The 24,126-nt window shown below is 46.7% G+C and overlaps 1 protein-coding gene across 2 annotated transcripts; it reads right to left on the bottom strand.

The window, feature by feature from the left end:
- Positions 1-1,552: 1,552 nt before the first annotated feature.
- Mcur1 (mitochondrial calcium uniporter regulator 1) lies at positions 1,553-22,742 on the bottom strand. Of its 2 annotated transcripts, none has more exons than XM_021180739.2 (9): positions 22,257-22,742; positions 17,330-17,449; positions 13,359-13,462; positions 12,763-12,864; positions 10,908-10,949; positions 10,004-10,075; positions 6,967-7,020; positions 5,718-5,832; positions 1,553-4,873 (listed from the first exon to the last, which is right to left on the bottom strand). In XM_021180739.2, the coding sequence occupies exons 1-9, from the start codon at positions 22,612-22,614 to the stop codon at positions 4,818-4,820; spliced, it is 1,023 nt and encodes a 340-aa protein (XP_021036398.1). In that variant the 5' UTR covers positions 22,615-22,742; the 3' UTR covers positions 1,553-4,817. The 2 variants fall into 2 exon arrangements, with proteins under 2 accessions (XP_021036398.1, XP_029324286.1); XM_029468426.1 differs by lacking the exon at positions 1,553-4,873 and adding an exon at positions 4,883-5,310.
- Positions 22,743-24,126: the final 1,384 nt, after the last annotated feature.

The following is a 24,126-nucleotide window of genomic DNA, read 5'->3' on the forward strand; positions in this document are numbered from 1 at the left end:
AGAAACACCAGCAGGTGATTGGGGTTTAATGATACATCCGAGCGCACGCACTGAGGGGAAAAAAAAGTTTGGTTTCAAGTCAGGGGCTGATTATCACTATATGCTGCGCAGACACTTAAGCTTTAAAACAGCCTAAAAATGGTGGTGCTAGGGGGACAGTTCAGTGAAGTGCTTGCTGCACAAACAGGAGGACTAAGTTCAGGTTCCTAGCATGCACACCAGAAAGCCAGGCATGGTGGAAAAGTGCCTGTGACCCCAGCCTTAGAGAAGTGGAGACAGGAGGATTCCTGGGGTTTGCTGTCCAGACAGTAGTTGAATCTCACTGAGCCTCAGCGGCAGTAAAAGACCCTGTTTTTAAAAAACTAGAGTGCTGTGAAGGAGGATACCCAGTGTTCATCACTGGCTCCCACATGTGCATGCCGCATGCACACACAGGGATGTGTACATACACGCACACTTACCTGCATATTTGTGCACCATGTAAGATAGAATACCCTTGGCTCTCACTGAGCAATGCTGATGCTGGTGGTAGCAGGCAGCCTAGCCCATCTCCTGGGCCCCTTGATTCATGACCTCATGGCTCCGAAACAGGGACCTTCTATGGAAACGGCAGTGCTGAGGGAGACCCGTGTCTGGCAGGATAGCCATCAGGGACGCTGGAAATCCGTGTTTAGAAAATACCTTCCTTTCAAACTCTTGGAAAAATCCAAGTCCCCAGCCAATGGTTTTGATTTGCTAGTGATGGTGAATGGGGCTGGGCAAGATGAGGCAGTCCACAGCAAAATATAAAACAGTGCCCAGTGATACTAAGCCAGATCCAAGAAGTGCTCAGGGCTTCAGCCTGCCCCACCCACTGGCCGTTCATCTTTGAGGGACCGTAGCTTGCTCTTAAACCAGTTTCTTCTTTCTTTGGAACAGGGCATTACCCTGTAACCCTCAATCTCATGGTAGTCCCTCACCTCAGTTTCCTAAGTGCTGGGAGGACTGCAGGTGTGAGGTCCCAGGCAAGTACCTAAACAAACAAACAAAAAACCAAAAAAAGCCCCCAAAACCTGGCAACACCTGGCGGCATCTAGTTTCTTTGTCTTAACTCTGGTGAAAGATTTCTGGTTGGAGAAGCTGAGTCTTGTTTGACAAGATGTTTCCTGGCTGTCCTGACCTTCTATTTCCTGACCTCCCCAAAGCCCTCCCTGTGAAAGCCTCCAGGGCAGCCATTCCTGGCTCAAGGTCAGTCCCACCCAGGAGGGACATTTCTCAGGTAGAGAATTTGCTGGCTGCTCCCCAGTCCCAGGGCTAACTTCAGCACCACTGTGGCCTTTCAGAAGGGACTCTCTGGTCACCAGGACTGCCCACAGAAGGTACTCAGTGCTGTACTAGTAGGTCTGAGATGAGTCTGTCCACGGGGACAAGGTGAGGTACAGAGGAAAGAACTCTTGATGTCCCTAGACTCCTGCGTTTCCCTAACTCTGCTAACTTACCCCTTCATAGTAACTGAACCTTTTCTCCTCACACAGGGACTTAAAACACTGTACACACAGATTAAGAAAGAAAATTCTTTCAAGTAAAATTTATTTTGAAAATCAGACATTCATTTTCAAATATATTTTCTCTGTAAATACAATTTTTTTTAGGTATTAAATTTATTTGTCATTTACCGGAGGCAGTAGAATGGTATCATTTTACAATGGGTAGAATTAACAGTTTCAATACGGTTGTTCAAGATAGAAGGTATAGTCTAGTTTCATACATTCATCCTGAACCACAGGGAAGGTGCATTAGCCACACAGACACAAATCTGTTACCTTAGATAATAAAATAGATTCACTCTATACAATGATAAAAATACAACTGCATACTTGCTGAAGCTATCAAAGGATTATAAAATTATCTGGATTATCACTGAAGGAATGTTAAGTACAAATCTGTAAAAAGCTATTTCCTGTATACAATTTCAACCGGGCTAAACATTCTCAAAGATCTTACATACATATAGAATAAATTATTCCTGGTTAACCCGCTTTTATTCCTTAGAGCCATAAAAGCTGTAACAACTTGGTCACCTTGAAGTCCCAAGTTCTCTAGGGTAGGCTCTGCCAGTCCTGGCTCACAGCACACAGGGCTGGGGAAGCAAAGTACTTGCTGTATCAGCTTGGGAAGGAGGGACAAGGAAAATCGAGGGAAGATGGTACCAAGGCACAGCACAGGCCCACCCAGGCCAGCCTTGCTGCCCCCAGAATCTTGGTGCTTAAAGCGTTCGGAGACAGACTCCAGCAAGACACCCGCCTCGAGTCAGGCCTTTCTTCTTGACTGTGACTTTCTAACTGACTTGCTTGGCATACTTGAAGGGAAAATTGTGTTGCCAGATACTAAGCAAGAAAAGCAGCCAGGAGACAAAGCAATACCGAAAATCAAAGCAAGTGTCTCCAGTAAAGAGCCCCAAAGGGGTTTAGCAAAAGTATGTAGGCAAGGAGTGAAACTGGGCTTAAGGCTCTTTTTAAAAAACCAGAGGGAGCCTGCCTTGCTAATGCTTGTAATCCCAGCACTTGGGAGGCTGAGGCAGGATAACAGAACATTCGTGCCAATGGGTTTGATCCCCAGCAAGTACCACAAGAAAAAAAAGAGGGGACAGAAAACACAGTGCCTAGCAGGAAGGCAGAGGAACACTTTAGGTATGATGACAGTGAAGGAAGTCCCACCCACTGAACTCTTACACCATGCAGCTACTGCAAAGGTCCCCACAGGCTGGACTCAAGGCTGCTGCCTGGAAACCTGCCAGGCCCCTCCTAAGAGCTCCGCAGCTTCAGCGAGGTTCAGTACAGTGTCTGGTCACACTATCCTCACCATTCATGTATGTCTATGGCAGCGACAGGGGGACATATACACTTATAGATCAATGCTTTCCAACTTTATTAGGAAATAAAGGGGACAGAGTCTTAGACTCTCTTAAACTTCAGATACGCACACCACCCACACCCTCAGTGACAACATTTTCTAAGGCCAAACACGATTAGGGTGCTACAAAGAATGCTAGAGCGAAATCATACACAGCCTGCTGTGGTGTAGATCACTTCAAGCAGACATAAGGATGTGTTTCTTAAAGAATACTTAGCAGGACACGGTGAAAGGTATCCCCTATTTTTAACTACCCAGGTTAGCCCTTATTGTAAAACATAACTGCACACGGCGCTCTTTCCTCCCGGAGTTGGTCTTTATTAAGAGCACGTGGGCTTTGAGCCCTTTCCCTGACATCAAGCAGTTAACTGTGCTTAAGACTTTTGTTTTTTTTTGTCTTCTTGGAAAGGATAAACTTCTGTTTCACCGTGATACTGTTCTAATACAAAAGCACTCGATTTCCATAATATGTGGGGCTCAGAATCTTTTTACGCAAATGTTTTCTAATGAGGCAAGAACTTAATGGTTTCTCAAACTTGGAAATTACAGCCAAGGAACAAAAGGTAGCTTTTATTTTTAGCAGTGTGGTTGGAACAGTGACAAGGGCTGATTTATTCCACCAATCCGATGGCGCGGTCTCTTGTGGTTTCTGCACTATGTGCACCAGCTTGTGCATTTGTGCCTGTGTGGGGCAAGCCAGGAAGGGTCCCCGAGTGTCACTGCTTCCCAAATGCTCACTCTCATCCGAGTGCCAGCAATTTAAAGAGGAAAAGAGAACGCACTTCTCCAAAATAAGTGCAGCTGCACCAGGACCTATCTGTTTCCAAGGGAGAGCTGAGGCGGCTGTGGGGGTGTCTGCTACCACAGAAGAAGTCAATGCAGAGGAGGCCACTGCCAAGCACGGGGGCTCTCTCACTGGGCAAGCGACAACCTGAGCTGCTCACATGGAAAGGTGTACTCATTCTAAAAGCAGTGCACACTGTCTAGATATCCCATAGGAGCGAAGTGCCGCTTGTCATCTTAGGCAAAGCAGGTGGACACCAGCAGGAAGTTCACTCTAAACCACACACTGAAGCAGGGTTTCATTCCAAGAATTACAAGATTTCTAGGTAGGTAATGCCAGGAGTGTGGTGTTAGACTCCCACATCATGAAGCGAAGGAAGAGGAAGAAGAGGGAGAGGGAAGGCTAGCATTCGGAAAGGTAGAGGCTGGGCATGGTGGTGTTGAAGCCGGATGGTGAGTTCAAAGCCAACCTGGCCTACAAAGCAAGACCTTGTCTCAAAACCAGAAACGCAGGCATGGCAGCAGTAAGAGAACTTGTGCTAAAGTCACAAAGTTTCATTAGGTACCCAGACTTCCAGTTGCAAGGCACATTAACAATGTTACAAAGACAATGAGAACTCAGAGACAAAGGCCCCTAAAGTGTGGCGAGTCCTGCATCATTAACACTGCAGCTGCTGCAGCAGAGGCAAGACTGCGTGGGGAGGGGCTGCTGGTCAGGCACAGAAGGGCTGCTTATCTGGGCTGATTCCAATGATTCTTCAGACTTAAAGCTACCTTGTTTTCCAAATGCCTTCCCACGTTCTCCACCTTACAAACTACTTAAAGCTGTAGAGAATACAGTATTTATTTTTTGTCAAATACTGCAGGTTTGCCTGAAAAGAGTCTTGAAAGTGTGGCTCATCCACACGGCTCAGCCAAAAAGCCAACTAAACAGAGATGCTCCGGAGAACGATCACAGAAATCCCGATTTTCTTCACCTTGGTTACGGATCCACAGTTTGCACAGAAATAAATAATATGCATGAAGTCAAATTAGGATTAAAACTTGAAACAAGAATAAAAAAGGGGGGAGTTGGGTGGGTGGGATAACAATCTGGTACTCTTATGGCAAAACAACGAAAATTTCTTTAAATAGACACTTTATTATATCCACAGGCGATAAAATCCCAGAGCTACTGTTAGGCACGTAAACACAGACCCTGTAAGAAAGAACAACGGAGAACACTGTTAGCCCCTGAAGGGGGTTTCTTTTTGTACTGTGTCAGGTGTCAGAAGGCACTTAGAGGGCAAGCGAGAAGGGATGCTGGCTACTGAGTAAGGATGCTGGCTACTGAGTAAGGATGCCGCTCTTCCATTCTCAGGCCAGTCAGGAACCTGGAAACTGCATACTGACGAAAGTATTCCTTCTTTGGCTTAAAAATTACAAAAGCAAAAACAGCGTCTCTATAAGATTGCCCTGTGGCTGGAGAGATGGCTCCGTAACTGTGAGCTGAGTATGAATCCCCAGAACCCCTGTGAGAAGCTGCACACATAAGCCAGAAATGCTGGCTCTGCTCTGTGTGTATGGGTGGGGGGCAGAGGGCAGATACAGGATTGCAGGCGTCAGTCAGCCTTTCTCCGGATTCAGGGAGAGACCCTGCAAAACACAGCAAGGAAGCCATGTCACCCTCCTGCCTCTGCAGGTGCACACACAGGTCCCCCTAAAGTGTCACCAATGAAGGACGATGAACACAGGCTTTCCATTCTAATTCTATGCTATTTCCTGTACGTCTTCACTGGAATCCCTAAACCATAGAGAAAGGACAGCATCTTCACAAAGGTAAGGTCCCATCAGTTATAAAGTACAATGATGTCTTAAGTACTAAGGAAGAGAACTGCAAGGTAAAGGAGGCCCGAGCACTGGTAACCGCAGGGTGTGCTGACAAGACCGTGAGAGCAGGAGAAACGTCGGCCAATGCCACGTGCAGCCTGCCTCCGCGTGCTCAAGGACAATGACCACGTTCTTTTCAACTGTTTGGAATACTTGGATGTGAAGCGCCTTACCTGCTAAGTATTTGATTGTGTCAAGCTTGTGTGCCTCCAGCATTGTCTTGAGGCCAGCCACCTCCGTCTCTATCTTCCGGTCTGTCTGAGTCAGGGCTCTGTCTTGCTGGGCATGCTTTTAAAGCAAAGAGGTTGAGAACATTAGAGTCTTGTGGGTACCGCTGGGGTCCCTGGTGCTCCGACTCAGAGCTCTTTCTCAGTGCGGAGTGGTCCTGGTTTGAGAACTGGAGCTGGGACTCAGTCTTGGCTCTGATGTCCTCAGGTCACAGTGTACTGCCCAGGGCCCTTAATGTCCCCTGTCTCAGTTTTGTTCTGTTTGGAAAAAGGGGGTTAAAAATGAAACAAACCAACAGCCCATCACTGGTCTTGCCCTGTAAGAGCTACCCAGAGACTCAAGGGTAATGACCTACATGTAAAAGGTTTTGAGAACCAGAGACTGCTTAAGCTGCTGTGGCATTAGGAGGCCAGACTGGCCTTGATGGGACTGATGTGTGGTCCCTGGCTAGCCCCTGAAGGGGATGGTGGACTCAAAAGTTCTGCCGATAAATGAACACAGCCTTAGATCTGACAGCGACAGTGCTGTCTTGATACAAATTCTAGTCACATCATTCCAGGCTGTCTTCTTTCACAGGTCAGACGTCAAGTATTTTATTAACATGAGGCACAGCTACCAGGGACTGATTTATGTCCTTCTCCAAACATAAGACTACTCCAGGCAGCACATCTAACCCTCAGTGGGCAATGACCCTGGCTGTTATCCTGATGCGTAAAAACACTGAGAACATTTTACTAAAAATTCAAGCACAAGTAGTTTCTTATGGATACCAATGTGGGCAAGTAATAAGGAAATGAAGCCATCCCAGAGAAAGGTCCTCTTGTCTTACAGATGATCTGGAAGCACAGGCCGCAGGCAACACAATATGGGTATCACCCATCCCATAAGCTACAGACACACTCTCCTGCTAAGCTATGTAATATATACAGAAACACACACACACAGAGACACATACACACACACAGAGAGACACACACACACAGACACACACACAACTTTAAAGCATGATACTAAATTATGCACATAAAATTGTTATTCATGGTAACTGGTAACTCATGCATATATTTTACAAAGAAAAAGATCCCAAACTAAATGTGCACGTTGTCCTGTGACATGCCAGACGTTGGTTAAAAACTAAGCACAGGGAGAGGCAAAGACGAAAACAGTAGCAGAAAAGCCAACCTAAGTCCTTACCAGCGACACTATTTCAGTCCTCAGTTCCAGCATCTTCTTCTCGTTCAGCGAGTACTGAAACAAACATGTGGCATACTTAAGAGTCTCATCCAATCTTTCCGGTGCCTTAAACACGCAGTCCTCACTGTTTCCTGGAACATCTAACAGGAGACCGACACCCTGATCACTGTAGCCCGCCTGCTCTTTCTCTGAAGTTTAAGCTTCTTATATTCATTGACTGTGTGGCTGCCTTAATATCAACTGGGCACAGCTAGAGTCACTGGGAAGACGGATCCTCTGTTGTGAGAATGGCTCACCAGGCTGGCCTGGGGGGGCGTTTTCATGATTGATGTGGAAGGCCCAGTTCACTGTGTTGATGGTTGAGTTCTCTAAGAAAGCAAGCTGAGCAAGCCATGGGGAACAAGCCAGTAAGCAGCATCCCTCCACGGCCTCTGCATCAGCTCCTGCCTCCAGGTCTCTGCCCTGACTTCCTACAATGGTGACTACAGGATGTAAACGGAAATAAACCCTTTCCTCCACAGGCTGCCTTTGGCTGTGTTTCTCACAGCACCAGAAAGAAACCAAGGCATTGATGGTGTGGTATGTGGCCCCTTTCCACTTCTCTTCTCTCTTTCTTGTTTTATTTATTTATTTATTTTAATCTCTTGGCTGTGACATCACTGGGTCCTGCCCACTATTAGAACAGCATTTCTTGAGTCCCATGAATATGAGTGTAGATCTATGTGCCTTCGGGTTTGGAAGGGCTGATAAAGGGGAGGAGCACCATTTAATTTAGGAATGATACTCCCATAACTAGAAGTATGACAGACATCACTGACATTTATAGAAGCAATAAAATATTGGGAAAAAAATAGCTCAAGAAATATGACTCTGTAACAAGATATATTACCACTGTAAAGAATAACATGGATACACGAGATCCAGCAAAGCATCCCAGACTGTCTTAACAACAAACAAAAGAATCCCTGCTGTGGGAAACCGCAGCACAGCGTCCCTGAAAGCTGTTAGCTATTAATGCTAGGAAAAAGACTTAGTACTGCTTTGTTGACAATTAAATAAAAATCAGACATGTTCCCATAGTAATGAGCATTAGTATCTAACTTAGCAAAGGGCAACCTGTACAACCTGTAGTTTAAAGACAACAATGTTATCAGGAAAAATGTTAGATGCCCTTCCAGTACCTAAAAATTTATACCTATAAAATATTGTCTTCAAACTACTGGAGCAATCAATGGAAAAATGCAGTGGTCAGAAGTAAAAACACGCCCCTGAACTCCGGAACCCTGAACTAAGGACCAGCCCGTGACTAAGGAACCTAGCTGATTATGTAAGTTGGGTTTCAGATCAGTGCAATTCCACAGAGCATCAGCAGAGGGCAGAGTGCAGCTGGATGCTCTGTACCCCTTTATGCTCACAGCATTCGCAAATACTCAGGGAAAAGAAAGGCCTACATCTCCACAATGTCACGATTGAAAAACGACATGTCTGTGGCTCTATCTCCTGGACCTCTGGACCAGCTGTAGAAATCTGCTGTAAATATCACCACAGCCTATTTTTTTTTGTTGGCTGTGTTGAGTATCAAGCCCAGAGCTCTGCACATGCCCAGTTAAGTGCTCTTCCACTGAGTCACAACCTTAGTCCTAATTTACCAAAAAGATAAAGAAGTCCAATCCCTTGTCTGTGTCTGCATTACTGAGCTCAGACATTTATTAGAGGTACCACGCAGCCCTGCCTTGTGCTTCAGGGCACTGATGCCGGCTCCCTCCCTTGGTAAATCCTCTACTTTTTATACATCTCTATTTACGCCCTGGAGCTCTCCCAGTCTCTGAGATATATTTCTTTCCACCCCGGTTATGCACAACCACGTCACTACCTTCCTAAACCAAGTGAATTACAGCAAAACCTAGCAAAGAGTTTCTCTTTTAGACACTAGTCAAGGAGGTCACAGAAGCTTTCCATAGGCTACGTGACTAGATCCTTGTGACCCCACAGCATCACTTTAGAGACAGCCATTTTTCTGGGTAACAAAGCTCAATATAACCACTGAAATGCGAGGCAGTTCAGATGTGATCACACACTTGTCTGAGTTCTGGCTTCAGGCATCACTGGGACACAAGGACCGAAGACGAACTCAGCAGTGACCAGAGCAGGAAGAGCTGTGCGGTCTCCTCTGCATGGGAGCCGTGTCTTGCTACTGCAAAAAACGCTCCACACGCCCTAGCCTTCTTACGCCACAAGTAACAAAGGTATCATTAATGTTACTCAAGCTAAGGAGGGTCTGAGCAAGAAGATGGGAGAACTCAGACAGGAATAAAAAGTCAATAGAGTGTGGAGGGGTACTGTAGCCCAGGGAGGGAGGGAGGGAGGGAGGGAGGGAGGGAGAGAGAGAGANGAGAGAGAGAGAGAGAGAGAGAGAGAGAGAGAGAGAAAGAGAGAGAGAGTGAGAGTGTGTGGGGGTGAGGGGTTGGGGGTTCTGTGTCACTGGTATCACAGTAGAAAGTATGAAGCCTAGAGTCTGAGTCTCAGAACTGTGAAAAAGCTAAACAAAACAAAAACCAACCAACCAACCCCACCAGAACAACGCATTTTTCTATTGAAACACATGACTACTCATATCATTTAAAAGACAATGTAGAAATAAGCTTTATCAAAGTTCAATGTAGAATGTAATATTATGGTAATATTACCTAAGTCAGAAAATCAGCTAACTTAAGTTAGGGCTGTGGGGATTAAATCAGCATTTACTAGATTATGACTGAGTATACCTATCTTATAAACGTCTGTGTAACATATACTCTATTACCTTTGAAATAAAAATTTCAAATTCTGTTTGACGTTTTAATTTAAATGTTACTTTTGAAACTAAATTTAAATCCTGATCTAGAATGTAATTAGAATTTAAAATCAAGTTGTGAACTCTTATAAACGGGCAAGTGTCTAATGATATTTGTGTCTTGCATATAAGATTAAGACTTCAACAAGCATTCCAGTCTAAAAAGAAATAAATTAATGATTTACTTTTAATAAAGGAACATACCAGTTCTTTTACTCTGCTTTTTTCTAGATTGAAGTTTAATTTGGTATCTGTCCGGACTTTGGTCACTTCATCCTGGTCAGAGGGCAGAGGACAAAGAGAATAAGAAGCCATGGTAAGAGATCTGAGCCTTCTGAGACTTAAGCTTGGGACTGCCCGCTGCTTCTCCCATGGGAGCTGGTCAGAGACATGGAGCCAGGCCTCCTGGTGTCCTGGGACTCAGGGTCAGCCACATCTCAAATCAGCTCTGTGTCTAGCCCTCGTGGTTATCTGCACAGTCCCCTTTGACCCAAATGTCAGCACTACCGGTAGGGCTCAACTGCTTATGACCTCCTCGTGGAATGTGTGAATAAAATTATCTAGAGCATTTTAGAAAGTAAAGATGGACCAAAGGAACAAATAGTCAACAGAAGGTTTCTCACTAAGGCTCATCTACATCTTTTCTAACACCACTGCTCTTTCCTGAAGTAACCAACAGCCGGGCTAGCAACCATCTAACCCGCATAGAATCCTACAGAGCCACCCTCTCCTAGACGGGTCTCAAGGATCCCCAAGGCTACTACTTTAGAGGAGTTTTGGTTTACAATGATTTAGCAGGCCTGGTGGCAGAGGCCTGTAAGCTCCCACATGCAAGAGACACAGAGGGAGATGGAGAGCCGGAGTTGCTCACAGGGAGACCGTATCTTAAGAAAGCAAAATATTCCCACAATGCAATCTTCTTAACAAATGTGGCCACAGACACGGGTCGTCAAAACATCACCTGGCGTGTGCTTTGGAAGTATATTCTGCATATTTCCACATAGAGCTGAGTTTTCCAGCACCTATATTGTACCTATGACTTTAATCTATTAATAAGTATATATACTTTCACTTTCATATATGCCAGAGGACAGGAAAAGGAACTTACCATCACTTGCTGTTTTAACTGGTGCAGTTCAAGTTTTATTTTCTAAAAAACACAGTAAAAAGAAGAAAAGTCAAGGACACGTGACAGAGGAAAACCACAAAACACACATCATAGTAAACATTTAAGCCCAAGCTCACCAATGCCCTCATGACCACAATGTGACTATATACACAACACGGAACCACCTGAGCTGGGTGGGTAGAGCAGCCTGCACTCTCTGCTCTCGGGACATTGAGGCAGGAGGACTGTGCAATGAATTTAAGGCTAGCCTAGACTATAAAGTCTATAAAGTCAAATACTAGCTAAGGCTATATAAAGTCAGACTTCGTCTCAAAACTCTAAAAACAAAACCAACCAACTAAACAAACAAAAACCCCGTTTACAGTCATCCCATAATGCATGTGCAGACTGGGAGAGCAGTCTGATGTCCTCTTGGTGGGTCACATCAAATGAGTAACAACTGTTTGTGACACACACATCTGCATTCAGGGACCCTGTCTTTCTTTTAATTTCTCCTTCCCTTTTCCTTTCTGCCAATTCTGCCCTCTACGAGCTGAGTTCAAGGACACCTGTAACTCAGCAGGCAGCAAATGGCTCTTCCGTACAGGGCTTCACTAAGACTAAAGATGAAAGCAAGATGCCAAGACAACGCGCCCCCTAAGCCACACACCACACTTTAAAGAGACAGGAAGTGGGCTGGTGGGATTGCTCGGTGGGTAATGCATTGGTCATGTAAGCCTGATGGCCTGAATTCGATCTCCAAAACCCATGGACAGGTGGAAGGAGAAACCCAGCCCCACAAGGTCATCCTCTGAATACTGTGCAGCATACACATGCACACACACACACACACGACATGCACACACACATGACATGCCCACACACATGCACACACACACATGACATGCACACACACATGCACATACACACATGGCATGCACACACATGCACACACACAACATACACACACATGCACACACACACATTACATGCACACACACATGGCATGCACACACACATGCACATACACACATGACATGCACACACACATGACATGTACACACACATGCACACAAGACACATGGCATGCACACACACATGCACATACACACATGACATGCACACACACATGCACACAACATGACATGTACACACACACGACATACACACACATGACATACACACACATGCACACACACACACATATCGTACATATACACAATAAAAAAATGGGGCTGGAGAGATGGCACAGTAGTTAAGAGGACCAAGGTTTGGTTCCCAGCACCCACACAGTAGCTTACAACCATCTGTAACCCCAATTCCAGAGAATCTGACACCTTTTTCTGGCCACTGTGAACAGTGCACATAAGTGGTGCACAGACATACATATAGGGAAACCGCTCCTAAACATAAAAAACTTAAAAGGAAATACTATTTACTTATTTATCTATTTGTCTTTGGTAGGAAGGGGGGTATTTTATATAACTACCTATTCCTAACTCTGCAGCCTGGGAAGTCCTCCTATCCACACATTAGGATGATGTGCATATTAATACAGCATCATCGACAATGAAAACAGAAGTTCTCTTATTGCAAGGCATCCATCAAACAGAGGTGTAGGATGGGCAAGACTGGTTCAGTGGAGGTTTAATCATCCAGGGTTGTGGTTTCCTCCTGAGAGGAGGAACTGGCAGGAGGCTGGGCAGGATTTCCAGGGCTGGAAATGTTCTCATCTTGCTGCGCTCAGCAGTGCACACTCTGAACAGTCACTGTGAGTTATTTCTTGTGCCCTTCTAGGTGTGTGCAGCTTAATGTCTTAACATGAAGAATGCTATGCGTGGCTGTGCAGTTTTACCTCATTTTCTGCTCTGAGGGCTGAAAACTCACTCTTCTCCAAGATGACCATATCTTTTTTCACGTTAGCAATCTTAGATAATACCTGCTGGAGAGCGATTTCCTAGAAAAAGAGAAGAGCGGCACATGGGATCTAGTCTGGCCCCCAAACCCAACGCTTTTCCCCTCTATCTGGTAACAGGGCTAAAAAGAAACCAGAGCAGTGTGTGAGGCTGGGAAGGTCACCTCTGCTCCAAAGTGGGAAGGTAAGAAGAACACTCGTCTACAGCGAAGGCAAGTAAGCCACAGCTTTAGAGGGAAGGAGACTGCAGGGTCAGGACACTGTCCCCTACAGTCCTGTCCATGCCTCCAGGCATTAACATGAGCTTGCCTGGAAGAGTCAATGCAGGCACAGTGAACATCAAGCAGAAGTCATAATGACCAACTAAACGGCTTTGATGAAATATTTTTATTACCATTTTAGCCTCCGAACTATGGTTAAAATGACCACACACTTTTCAAGAGATTGTCATCTAAAAAATGGTTTGAGTAATTTTTCAGGTAATACCCTCTTTTTGGATTTCCCCCTCCCACGTTGACCGGCCCCGCCTACGTTACCTGCTGCATCTTGCTGACCATGTCTTTGTAGATGATGTTCATGTTGGTCTCTGTGATCTTGACCAGTGCAGACACAATGATTTCTGCTTGTTGAATGGTAAACCCTAGGCGAGCACACAGAAACAACCAGACTCAGAAGGATACAGGTGGGTGGTCAGGGATGTTTATCAGGGTCAGGGATGTATCTGAGCAACTACGGTTTAGGGTGGGTGGGAGGAGAGGACATAAGAATATTGTTAAGACGCATAAAACTCAAGAAGAATGAAGACCAAAGTGTGGACACTGTGCCCCTTCTTAGAATTGGGAACAAAACACCCATGGAAGGAGTTACAGAGACAAAGTTTGGAGCTGTGACGAAAGGATGGACCATCTAGAGACTGCAATATCCGGGGATCCATCCCATAATCAGCTTCCAAATGCTGTCACCATTGCATACACTAGCAAGATTTTGCTGAAAGGACCCAGATATAGCTGTCTCTTGTGAGACTATGCCGGGGCCTAGCAAACACAGAAGTGGATGCTCACAGTCAGCTAATGGGTGGATCACCAGGCCCCCAATGGAGGAGCTAGAGAAAGTACCCAAGGAGCTAAAGGGATCTGCAACCCTATAGNTGGAACAACATTATGAACTAACCAGTACCCCGGAGCTCTTGACTCTAGCTGCATATGTATCAAAAGATGGCCTAGTCGGCCATCACTGGAAAGAGAGGCCTATTGGACTTGCAAACTTTATATGCCCCAGTACAGGGGAACGCCAGGGCCAAAAAGGGGGGGGGGGGGGGGGGGGAGGGTATGGGGGACTTTGAGATAGCATTGGAAATGTAAATGAGGAAAATACATAATTAAAAAAAAAAGAATATTGTTAAGAGCACACTTTTCCAGACAGGAGAAAGTACCACCCAACAAATGTGTCCAAAGGCAAGTTGAAAAGTGAGTGTGTCTTTTATTCATGGATTCAAGGGAAGCTGGGTGGGGGCTGGTAGTGTGGTCCATTCCCAGAGCTTAGGCAGGGTAACTAAAGATAGATGAAACAGAAACACCCGCATGTGTTTCAGTGGCCAGGTTCATCTCTAATGCTGTCCTCAGGTTCCGAATCAAGAAAAGCAGGAACATTTCTGCTTATCAACACAACGCTACATGTACCTGCTTCTCATCTCTACTTTTCTCTTACATTCTAGCCTGAAAAAGACAATTTGGTGAAAAGGCCTGCTGTTTCATTCGATGAGAAAAGCTGAACAGACTATCACACAGTGTTTGATCATTTTTCCAAAGCCCACTATTGCAGCTGATTTTTGCTACATTGTGGGCTCTTCTTTTTCCCACCCGTTATCCCCCCAGTTTCACCCCCTAACACCAGATAGAAGAGAAACAAGGATAGAGGGGAGAAAGGAATTAAGAAAATCCCTGAATCTAGTTTCTTTCCTTTCATTTCTTCTTTGACCATGGCTACTTAAAAAACAACCACCAACCCCCTGAACCAGCAACAAACCACCAATACCACCTACACGGGCTCTAGCACTCATAGACCCTCTGAAAAGTTCCCAGAATTCCAAATGTCACGCAGGTGCAGAAATTATCTAAGGCTGGCAAAAGCACGCCTCTGCTAGAGCATGAGGCAAATCACAGTCAGCTGCTGTGGACAGTCTGAAGCAGTCCCGTGTCTCCACACCTGGGATTAAAAGGAGAGCACATTCTCATATTTCTGTGTTTTTAAAAAGAAGCCAGAATTCCAGAGTTCTCAAAAAATGTCACTACATACTATCTACCTTACTGCATTTGATATCAAAAGGATCGTTGGTATTCTTTTTATGTCTGTGGTGCAGATGTGCAACAGAAGCTGGAGGAGGGAGGGCAGGTGAGACTCGTACAGCTACACAGCGAGCCAGGGTGTCTGCCTGAGGCAGCGACCACTGCAGCTCACCTACGGCCGGAAGCTTTCCAAACATGAATGTGCCCGACTGGATAAACTCAGTGAAGTAAACACAGGCGTGTTTACTTTAAATGCTCTATGTTAATTCCAAGCCTGATATGGAGAATATATGTGGCATATAACAGAGTAGTAATCAGCATAGTTCTCTGAGTATTAATTATAAGATCATACCCTATATTCCAAGTGCACGCTCAGGGAACCAAGGGCAGCCATTTGGTCTGTGTATGAGTACATGCGTGTGCATGCCTATAGAGAGGCCAAGGGTTGATAGCAGAGGGCCTTCCTCAGTCACTCTCCACCTTACTTTTCTGAGGTATGGCCTCTCGCCGGCCCTGCAGCTTGCTTACACAGGCAGAGGGCTGCCAGCGAGCTCTTCTGTCTCCCCTCCTGATGCTGAGTTACAGACTCATCATTATGCCTGGCTGTCTACACGGGCGCTAGGGATCTGAAGTCAGGTCCTATGCTGCTTAGCTTTCTGTCCCTGGGTAAGAGAGCCTGCTGCTCTTCCAGAGGACCTGAGGTTGGTTTCCAGCACCCTTTTACAGCAGCTTACAACTATTTGCAACTCCAGTTCCCGGGTATCTCATGCCCTATTCCGGCATCTGAGGGCACCCTCCCCACATACGTTTATAAAAATATAACAAAGCTTAAAAATTAAAAAAAAGGAAAAGAAACGAACACACATACACAAAACCAAACCACAACCCAACATGGGACAGATGAGATGGCTCAGAGCAGAAAGGTGCTTGGTGTCAAGACGGAAGACATGGGTTCTATCCCCAGAACCACGTGCTGGAAAGAAGAACCCTCCACAACCACAGTTAACACACATAAAACAAACAAAACCACCAGCAAATCCAAAAACAAGCAAAAATGTACTTACTGTCTTCAACAGAGAGAGGCTATTTTAAAAAGTCTCCATTGTATTGACAAAGCAAAAACCGTCCTTAAACGGGGTGAGGAGAGCAGTTAAATTTGTAGGTGCTTGTACTGGCTGGTTGTGTGTGTCAACTTGATACAAGCTGGAGTTATCACAGAGAGAGGAGCCTCCCTTGAGGAAGTGCCTCCATGAGATCCAGCTGTAAGGCATTTTCTCAATTAGTGATCAAGGAAGGAGGACCCATTGTGGGTGGTGCCATCCCTGGGTTGGTAGTTTGGGTTCTATAAGAGAGCAAGCTGAGCAAGCCAGGGGAAGCAAGCCAGTAAGCAGCATCCCTCCATGGCCTCTGCATCAGCTCCTGCCTCCAGGTTCCTACCCTGTGTGAGTTTCTGTCCTGACCTCTTTTGCTGATGAACAGCAATGTGGAAGTGTAAGCTGAATAAACCCTTTCCTCCCCAACCTGCTTCTTGGTCATGATGCTTGTGCAGGAATAGAAACCCTGACTAAGACAGTGCTTACCTAGCATGTATTATTCCCCAGCACTGCATAAACTGTGTAAGTTGGTACATGTCTGTAATCCCAAGTGGAGGCAGGAGGATCAGGAGTTCAAGGTCACCCCCCAGCTATACAGTAAGTTTGAGGCCAGCCTAGAATACATGGGTGTCTTTCTCCTTAACAAAGAGGCTTTTGTTAGCTTTGTCTCTCAACTCCATACACCTGGGCAGAGGGCACAAACCTTAAGAACTGCTTCCATGACACAACCCCATGTCCGTGGGGGCGTTTTTCAAATTGCTAATTGATCTAAGGGGGCCAGGCCTACTATGGGCAGTGTCATCCCTGGGCAAGTGAGCCTGGGCTACTTAAGCAGGCATGCTGAGCAAGCTAGTGGGGGCAAGCCAGTAAGCATCATTCTTCCACCAGTCTCAAGTTCAGTTCCTACCGAGTTCCCCGTCATGACTTCCCTCAGTGATGGACTGTAACATATAAGCCTAATAAACCCTCTCCTTCCCCAAGTTAGTTTTGGTCATGGTGGTTACCACAGCAACAGACAGCAAACCAGAACCCCAACCAAAAACTTCCTGAAGGCTTAAAAATTAAAAGGAGAAACACTTAGGTCAGCTGCACTGATCCAAGGTTGGGGGAGTGGGGCAGGGGACTTACCATTTGCTTCAAGTAAGCACACCAGAGCGTGGGTGTCAAAGTAGAGCTGCCGGCTCACAGAGAGGGGCAAGTTCTCTTTTCTGTGCTCCAGCTGACGGCACTTAGCAGACAGGCTGAGCTCTAGAAAAGAAGGGAAGCTAAGATCAAACTCAGCAGTAAGCAAAAGCCATGTGAGGCTACACATTATGTTTCAATACCACAGAAACCTACCCTGTTAGCGCAGTGCCAGAAGCCACACATAGGATGTATCCCAGTATGAAATCCGGTTGTTTCTTGTATAGTTAGAGTAGTTCACTCATTTTCCCATCAACTTTTTCCATCCCAAGCAGAAACTGTACCTTTCAGCCATGTGCCATCTGTGTCAAACAGGGTCTCCCTCTGCAGTCCAAACCAACCTGCAACAAACTGGCCTCAAACCCAGTGATACCTCTGCCTCATAAGCCTCCCAAATCCTGGGATGACAGGCTTGAGCCAGCACCCAACCTTCTTCCGCACTCTTCATTACTACAATCAGAGATCGATTTAGGCCCTGCTGTCGGCGTACTCTGTAGATTTCATATGCATGAAGTCAAACATGGGCTTAGCATGATGGTTATTGGTCATCCACATGGCAGAACGTGCCAGCACTTATTTCTGTGTCGCTGAATACTCCATGGTACAGCATCACCAGTGTTCATCCACTTCGGAGCTGAAGGATGCGGGCTGCTTACACTTTGTGGCTCTCCTGAATGGTCCTCTGGCCATTGTTTCCGTCCTCTTGAGTGTATCCCTGGGAACTGAACTGCGTTTAAGGAGCTGCCACATTCTTTCTCAAGAGGTCTCACCAATTTTCTTACTTACCAGCAGGCAAGGGGGCTCCCAATTTCTCCACATCCTCGCTAACTCCTGTTACGATGTCTGCTTTATAAATTATCACCATCCTACTATGTACAAACGGTACCTTGTTGTGGCTTTCACCTGCACTTTTTAAATGATGTTGCGTCCTATCTTCTCATGTGCTTATTGGACATCCGGATTATTTTTTGTGAAGGAATGTCTACCTAAGTGTTTTGTCTACTTAAAAAAATATTTATAGCCAGGTGTGGTGGTATATACCTTTAATCCCAGCAGAAGGAAGGCTGAAGCAGTTGGATTTCTATAAGTTCAAAGTCTGGTATACACAGAGAATTTTATGACAGCCAGAGCTACATAGAGACCCTGTCTCAAAAACAAACAAACAAACAAACAAACAAACAAACAAACAAACAAATTCAGTTGTAAGCCACGCCATGTGGGTGTTAGGAATTAAACTCACATTCTGTAGAAGAGCAGCAAGTGTTTCCACTGCCCCCAATGTCGGAGTTTCTCTGTGTAACAGCTCTGGCTGTCCTGGAACTCGATTTGTAGAACAGGCTAGTCTCAAACTCACAGAAATCTGTCTGCCTTTACCTTTCTGGGATTAAAGGCACACACAAGCAGGCCCACCATGCCCAGCTCCAGTCTCTCTTGAGCCAGCTTTTTCATTGGTTTGAATTGGGCTTTGGTCTCTCTACTATGAAGAGTTCTTCCTCCCAGTCACACTGGCTGCTTTCCTTTTGACCCTCAGTTTAGCATTTTCAGAAGGCCCTCCACACAACAAGCCAGGAATCATTTTACACTTTGTAACTAAACTGTAACAACACGTCGGACCTAGATTATGACCCTCTCAAGTAACCTGTTCATGGGTTTGAACTCACTTTACCCTGGGCCTTTTCCACGACCATGCACATCTAGTCCAGGACTAGAGGCCGCTCTGTAAGGTTACCGGAAGACTGTCTAGGGTGGGGGGTGAGGCTTAGTCAATAGTGTGCTTGCCTAGTGCACACGAGCCCCTGGATCTGATGCTCAGCACCATAGAGAACCAAGGGTGGTGGTGCATATTTGAAATCCCAGCATAAAGGAAAAAGCAGGAAGTTCAGGAGTTGGAGGTCATCCCTGGCTACATTGGGAGTTTGAGGCCAGCCTGATCTATATTATGAAGAGTCCCCCACACCCATCCCCAAGGCCCGTCTAACACAAAGCAAACTGAATTCAACAAGTGTTGCATAAATGAAAGCGCTCCTCAAGGGGCCCTCCTAGGTGGCCGCAATCATCTTAGCCCTCAGCTGGACGATCCCCCTGGCCTAGTGCTTGAAAACATGAGTCTAGGACTGTGGTTCTCGACCTTCGTAATGCTGTGACTCCTTCATACAGTTCCTCATGTTGTGGTGACCCCCTAACCATAAAGTGATTTCACTGCTACTTGATAACTGTAATTTTGCTACTGTTATGAATCATAATGTAAATAGCTGCTGTGCAGGACATCTGATATGTGACCCCTGTCACATACGTTAATTGTCCACCAGGTTGTGAGGTAGAGAAACGCCTACAGTGAATGGCAGGATCACTGTAGCCTCCATTTCCTTGTTTCTAATGAGATAGCAACTTCGGGGACTTAAAACACTAACGTCATCCCCACTCTACTGTATCTACACAGCAGAACAAAAGCAAGCTGTCATGGTTTGAATATGCTTGGTCCAGGGAGTGGCACTATTAGAAGGTGTGGGCCTGTTGGAGTGGGTGTGGCCTTCTTGGAATAGGTGTATCACTGTGGGTGTGGGCTTTAAGACCCTCATCCTAGCTGCCTGGAAGCAAGTCTTCTGCTAGCAGTCTTCAGATGAAGATGTGGAATTCTCAGCTCCTCCTGCACCATGTCTGCCTGGATGCTGCCACGTTCCCGCCTTGATAATACTGGACTGAACCTCTGAACCTGTAAGCCAGCCCTTATAAATGTTGCCCTTGGTAAGAGGTGCCTTGGTCATGGTGTCTGTTCACTAAGACTAAGACACAATCCTAACAAGGGATGGAGAGAAGCCCCAGCAATTAATAGCACCGGCTGCTCTTTCAGAGGATCCTGGTTCGATTCCCAGCACCCACACGGTCAGTCACACGTGTACATATGTACCATATGCGTGCCTGCCTATAGACACCCCAGATTAATGTCTGGCATCTTTCCCGATCAATCTGTACCATATTCACTCAGGTAACATCTCTCAATTGAACCCAGAGCTTGTGGCTACTGCTAGAGATCACCCACAACTGTACCTTCTGAGTGCTGGGATGAGAGTCAGGTCACTGTGAAGCCTAGTATTTATGTGGGCTCTGGGGACCTCAACTCTGGTCCTCCTGCTTGAGTACTTTATTTACGGAGTTAGGTCCCCGGGCCCATACACCACCACTGCTAGCAGTGGTTGGCACGCTTAAATGGTTTTTTTCTTTTCATTTTTCCAGAAACAACTGGCACCAGAAATAGCAAGCTTATTTCAAGAAAGTTGGCTTCTAAAAAGTAAGGAAAAGGGCTGGCTACTTCCCAATGGGCGTTCCACCCGAGAGGGAAGGGAATGCCACCTTGCTCTGTCAAGACAACAATGAGGACCCAGTAGTTCTGAATTCCCAGGAATCACAACAGAAAGACATTAACTTGAGGAGTGTTAGAATGTAAGGAGTCATTCTCCTTTTTGGAGACCTTCCTTCGCCATAGCCAAAGGGCGTTAAAATCCATAACTGTAAAAGAAGTCCAAAGATACCCTTGAATAGGCTAGAAACCAGCTGCAAAATTTCAAGGCACACCATCCTGAGGTAGATATGTCCCACTGTGGACCTCAGGCACAAAGCCAAACTAACAACCCGGGGCCAAGAATAAAGGAGCAAAGTGCTGATGGCTTTAAAAGGGGGCATGAAAGTTTCTAGTGTTTCTGCGGTGTAAGATGTACGGAGCCTAACACTAAAAAGGCACTATCTTGCTAACACAATGAGAAAGAACCCCCTCCTTTGCTCCCAAACCATAAATTATGAGCAAACATATTGGCAGGCAACAGCTTGTGAAAACTACAGCAAGCAGGGGTGTCCCAGCACTTAGGTGGCACGAGGGCTCTCTGTGAGTTTGAGGCCAGCTCGGGCTACAGAGTTCTCACCTGGTCTCAAGGCAGAACCAATTAAAAGAGCACACAGGATGGCAAGTTATGGGAATAAGAAGCCAGACAGATCTCCAATTCCCAATCCTACAAGACTCAGGCATAAAGCTCACTGCTCATTTTCCTATCTGCATATAAAGCGTCCTTCATTTTTCAAACGTCCTAATTTTCATATTAGGAGTTTCTTCTCTAGCCATATGTATTCTTAAATTTTAGATGCAGGTAATTCCCATAGAAAAAAAAATACAGAAAACCAAAGCGTGGGTGCATATGGCCACTAATGGCCAGAAACAGGTTACTCAAAAAGTAATTATGCCACGTTTGCTGATTAGCCTGTGCGATAAGATTTTATCTACTATTTACGGTGAGCACATTCCAGCTAGTTTACTTTCTTATGCAGTTCAGCGGTGTCCCTCGCCTCCTTCAATTACCCAAATGACACATCAAAGCTCTGGTCACTCAGTTTAAACGCACAGAGTTCTTCAAGTGTAAACATAAAGCCTCTATTTTTCTTTATAGTATCTGTCAAATTAGTACACGTAAAATTAACATAGATAAGTGCGTATTCATATAGAAAAACACCTGTTGCATATCTTGCTTGAAGTAAGCTCCGGAAAGAAAAGATTTTGTTGAACAAATTACCCTAAACAGCTAGTAAAGTGCCAGGCAGAGAATGGGCGACAGCGGGCCATGAATGAATCAATAGTTTGGAATCAAAACGAAATGTCATCTCTTCATTCAGGGATCTACGCCCCTCGGTCCGGAATGCACCGGCTTCTAGCACTTTTTCCACTTTTCCCTGGCTCCAACAGGTGTGCAAGGGCAGCCCCGAGTATGCGTGTCATCCGGAGCCAGGCCACCCGGGCTCTGGGCTTCGAACCCTCGCCCTGGCAGCGTGGCTACAGCCCTGTCACCGGTGTGACCCGCTGTCCCTTCCTCCCTCCGTCCTTCCTCACCTCTCCTGCTGCTCGCAAGCGCGGCCACACGCCGGGCGCCCAGCCGCAGACGGCCCAGCGCGCTCCTGCCGGCGCCGAGCGCGGCCGCGGGGAGGACGAGCCCCGGGCGCGAGCGCTCAGCCAGCGTCCTACGCGGGGCGGTGGCAGTGGCGGTGGCGGCCAGGCGCGGGGAGGGCACGAGCAGGAGGAACAGCAGCGGGGACGCGCGGGCCGCCCGTCCGCGAGGCCTCAGCCAGCTTCGTCCACCGGGCAGCGTGGAGACGCCCGGGCGCGCCGGAACTCCGCAGCCAGAGGACGGGAGCCGCTGGCGACCGGGTGTGCGCCTCGGCCGCTCGGCCGCCACGGAGCCGCTGTCCATCCCCGAGCGGGTCACAGGCCCGAGCGCGCACGCAGGTCGCCCCCGCGCGGCCCGGACTCCGAGTCGCCTCGGGAGCGAGCGTGGGCCGCCGCGCAAACCTGCCCTCCGCCGTCGCTAAGCCTCCTCCCCATCGCCGCGGGCCTCGTCCCCGCCCTCCCTGGCCACGCCCCTCGTCTGGCCGCCCCAGCCAGGCTCCTCCAGGCTTGCCCTCTGTCGGGTCCGCCTTTGCATCACCACGCCCCTGTCCCCGGGTTGTGGCCTGCCCTAACCTTGTCTCCCAGGCAGGAACTAGGGTGCGCCTTAACCATTTTCCGTTGCAGAATCACGTTGCTCTTTCGGCTCCTACGATTTACAGTTTCATTTCGCAGTTGGCTTTAAGAATGTTAATGATTCCTTTGTCTTTCGCAGACCTGTGAGAAGTTCTTGACCAAACTCTCGACTGGCTTAGATTTTTAATTAACTAGCCGGGATCTCAAGTTCCCTAGGGTTGTGTTTTAGGGACTTATTTACCGGGCACAGGGAACTATGTTTTCAGAGTCCATACACACACAGCTAAATTTCCCGTTTTGTTTTTGTCTTTCGTTTTTGAGACAAAGTTTCACTAATGTAGCCCTCACTGTCCTGGAACTCTCTATGTAGACCAAGCAGACCTTGCCCACAGAGTGATGGGATTAAAGGCATGCACCACCACCTGGGGCTACAGTTTTTGTTTTGGGTTAGAGCACATTAAAAGGTCCCAGTGTGGAAACATAAAACGTGGGGGCATGAATGTCTAAACTAGACTAAACTAGTCTAAACTAGACTATGGCATAATAAGAGATTTGAGACAGGCAGTGTTTTAGTTTCGAACTTTTTGAAAGACTGCTGAACTTTACAGTTACCGGTCCTTTGTGTTATTTTGAGAAAGTTTGTTGGATGCAAAACAAGTACAAGGGACTATGCTGGGATAGAGGGGGGGAGGGGAGGGGAGGGGAGGGAAGAGAGAGAGAGAGAGGAAAAAGGAGGAGGAGGAGGAGAAAAAGAAAGGACAAGACTGCCCCTCCGTTTGTTGGCGGAGAGCGTTGCCAGAAAAGGGAAAGCATAGCCAGAGGCAAGAGACATCTGGGAAAGTCCAGAGGGCTGACCGTGACCTTGAGCCTGGTCACGTGGGAGAAGTAGGAGGAGAGAGGAGAGCCAGGAGTTTAAAGGGTAGAGAAAAGGGGCTAGGTCATCCATGGTTGGATTATATGAGGAAGGGCATCTAAGAGAAGGGCAGTCCAGTCCCTGGACTGGAGACGTTAGGGTAGGGGGCAGACTAAGGCAAGGAACCTGTTAAGTAGTAAGCACAGACAGATGCTAAGAGAACCAGGGGCCAGGCTCGCTTTGAGGTGTTAACTAAGCACAGTAGTTAGCCCCTTGTCCTGGGTTTAAGACCTAACAGTTGTGTTCCTGAAGTGACCAGTACTTAGCGTTCCTCCTCCTCCTCCTCCTCCCCCTCCCCCTCCCCTCCTCCCTTCCCTTCACTCTGTCCCT

Source organism: Mus caroli, chromosome 13 (genome assembly GCF_900094665.2).
Source record: "Mus caroli chromosome 13, CAROLI_EIJ_v1.1, whole genome shotgun sequence".
Classification (NCBI taxonomy): domain Eukaryota; kingdom Metazoa; phylum Chordata; class Mammalia; order Rodentia; family Muridae; genus Mus; species Mus caroli.

Excerpts from the sequence above, each read along its gene's own strand:
- Mcur1 (XM_029468426.1), bottom strand. The coding sequence starts at position 22,614 with ATGGACAGCGGCTCCGTGGCGGCCGAGCGGCCGAGGCGCACACCCGGT. Across the intron at positions 5,833-6,966 it reads GGACTGAAATAGTGTCGCTG|CATGCCCAGCAAGACAGAGC; the intron begins GTAAGGACTTAG and ends TTGCTTTAAAAG. Across the intron at positions 5,311-5,717 it reads CACAATCAAATACTTAGCAG|GGTCTCTCCCTGAATCCGGA; the intron begins GTAAGGCGCTTC and ends TGTGTTTTGCAG.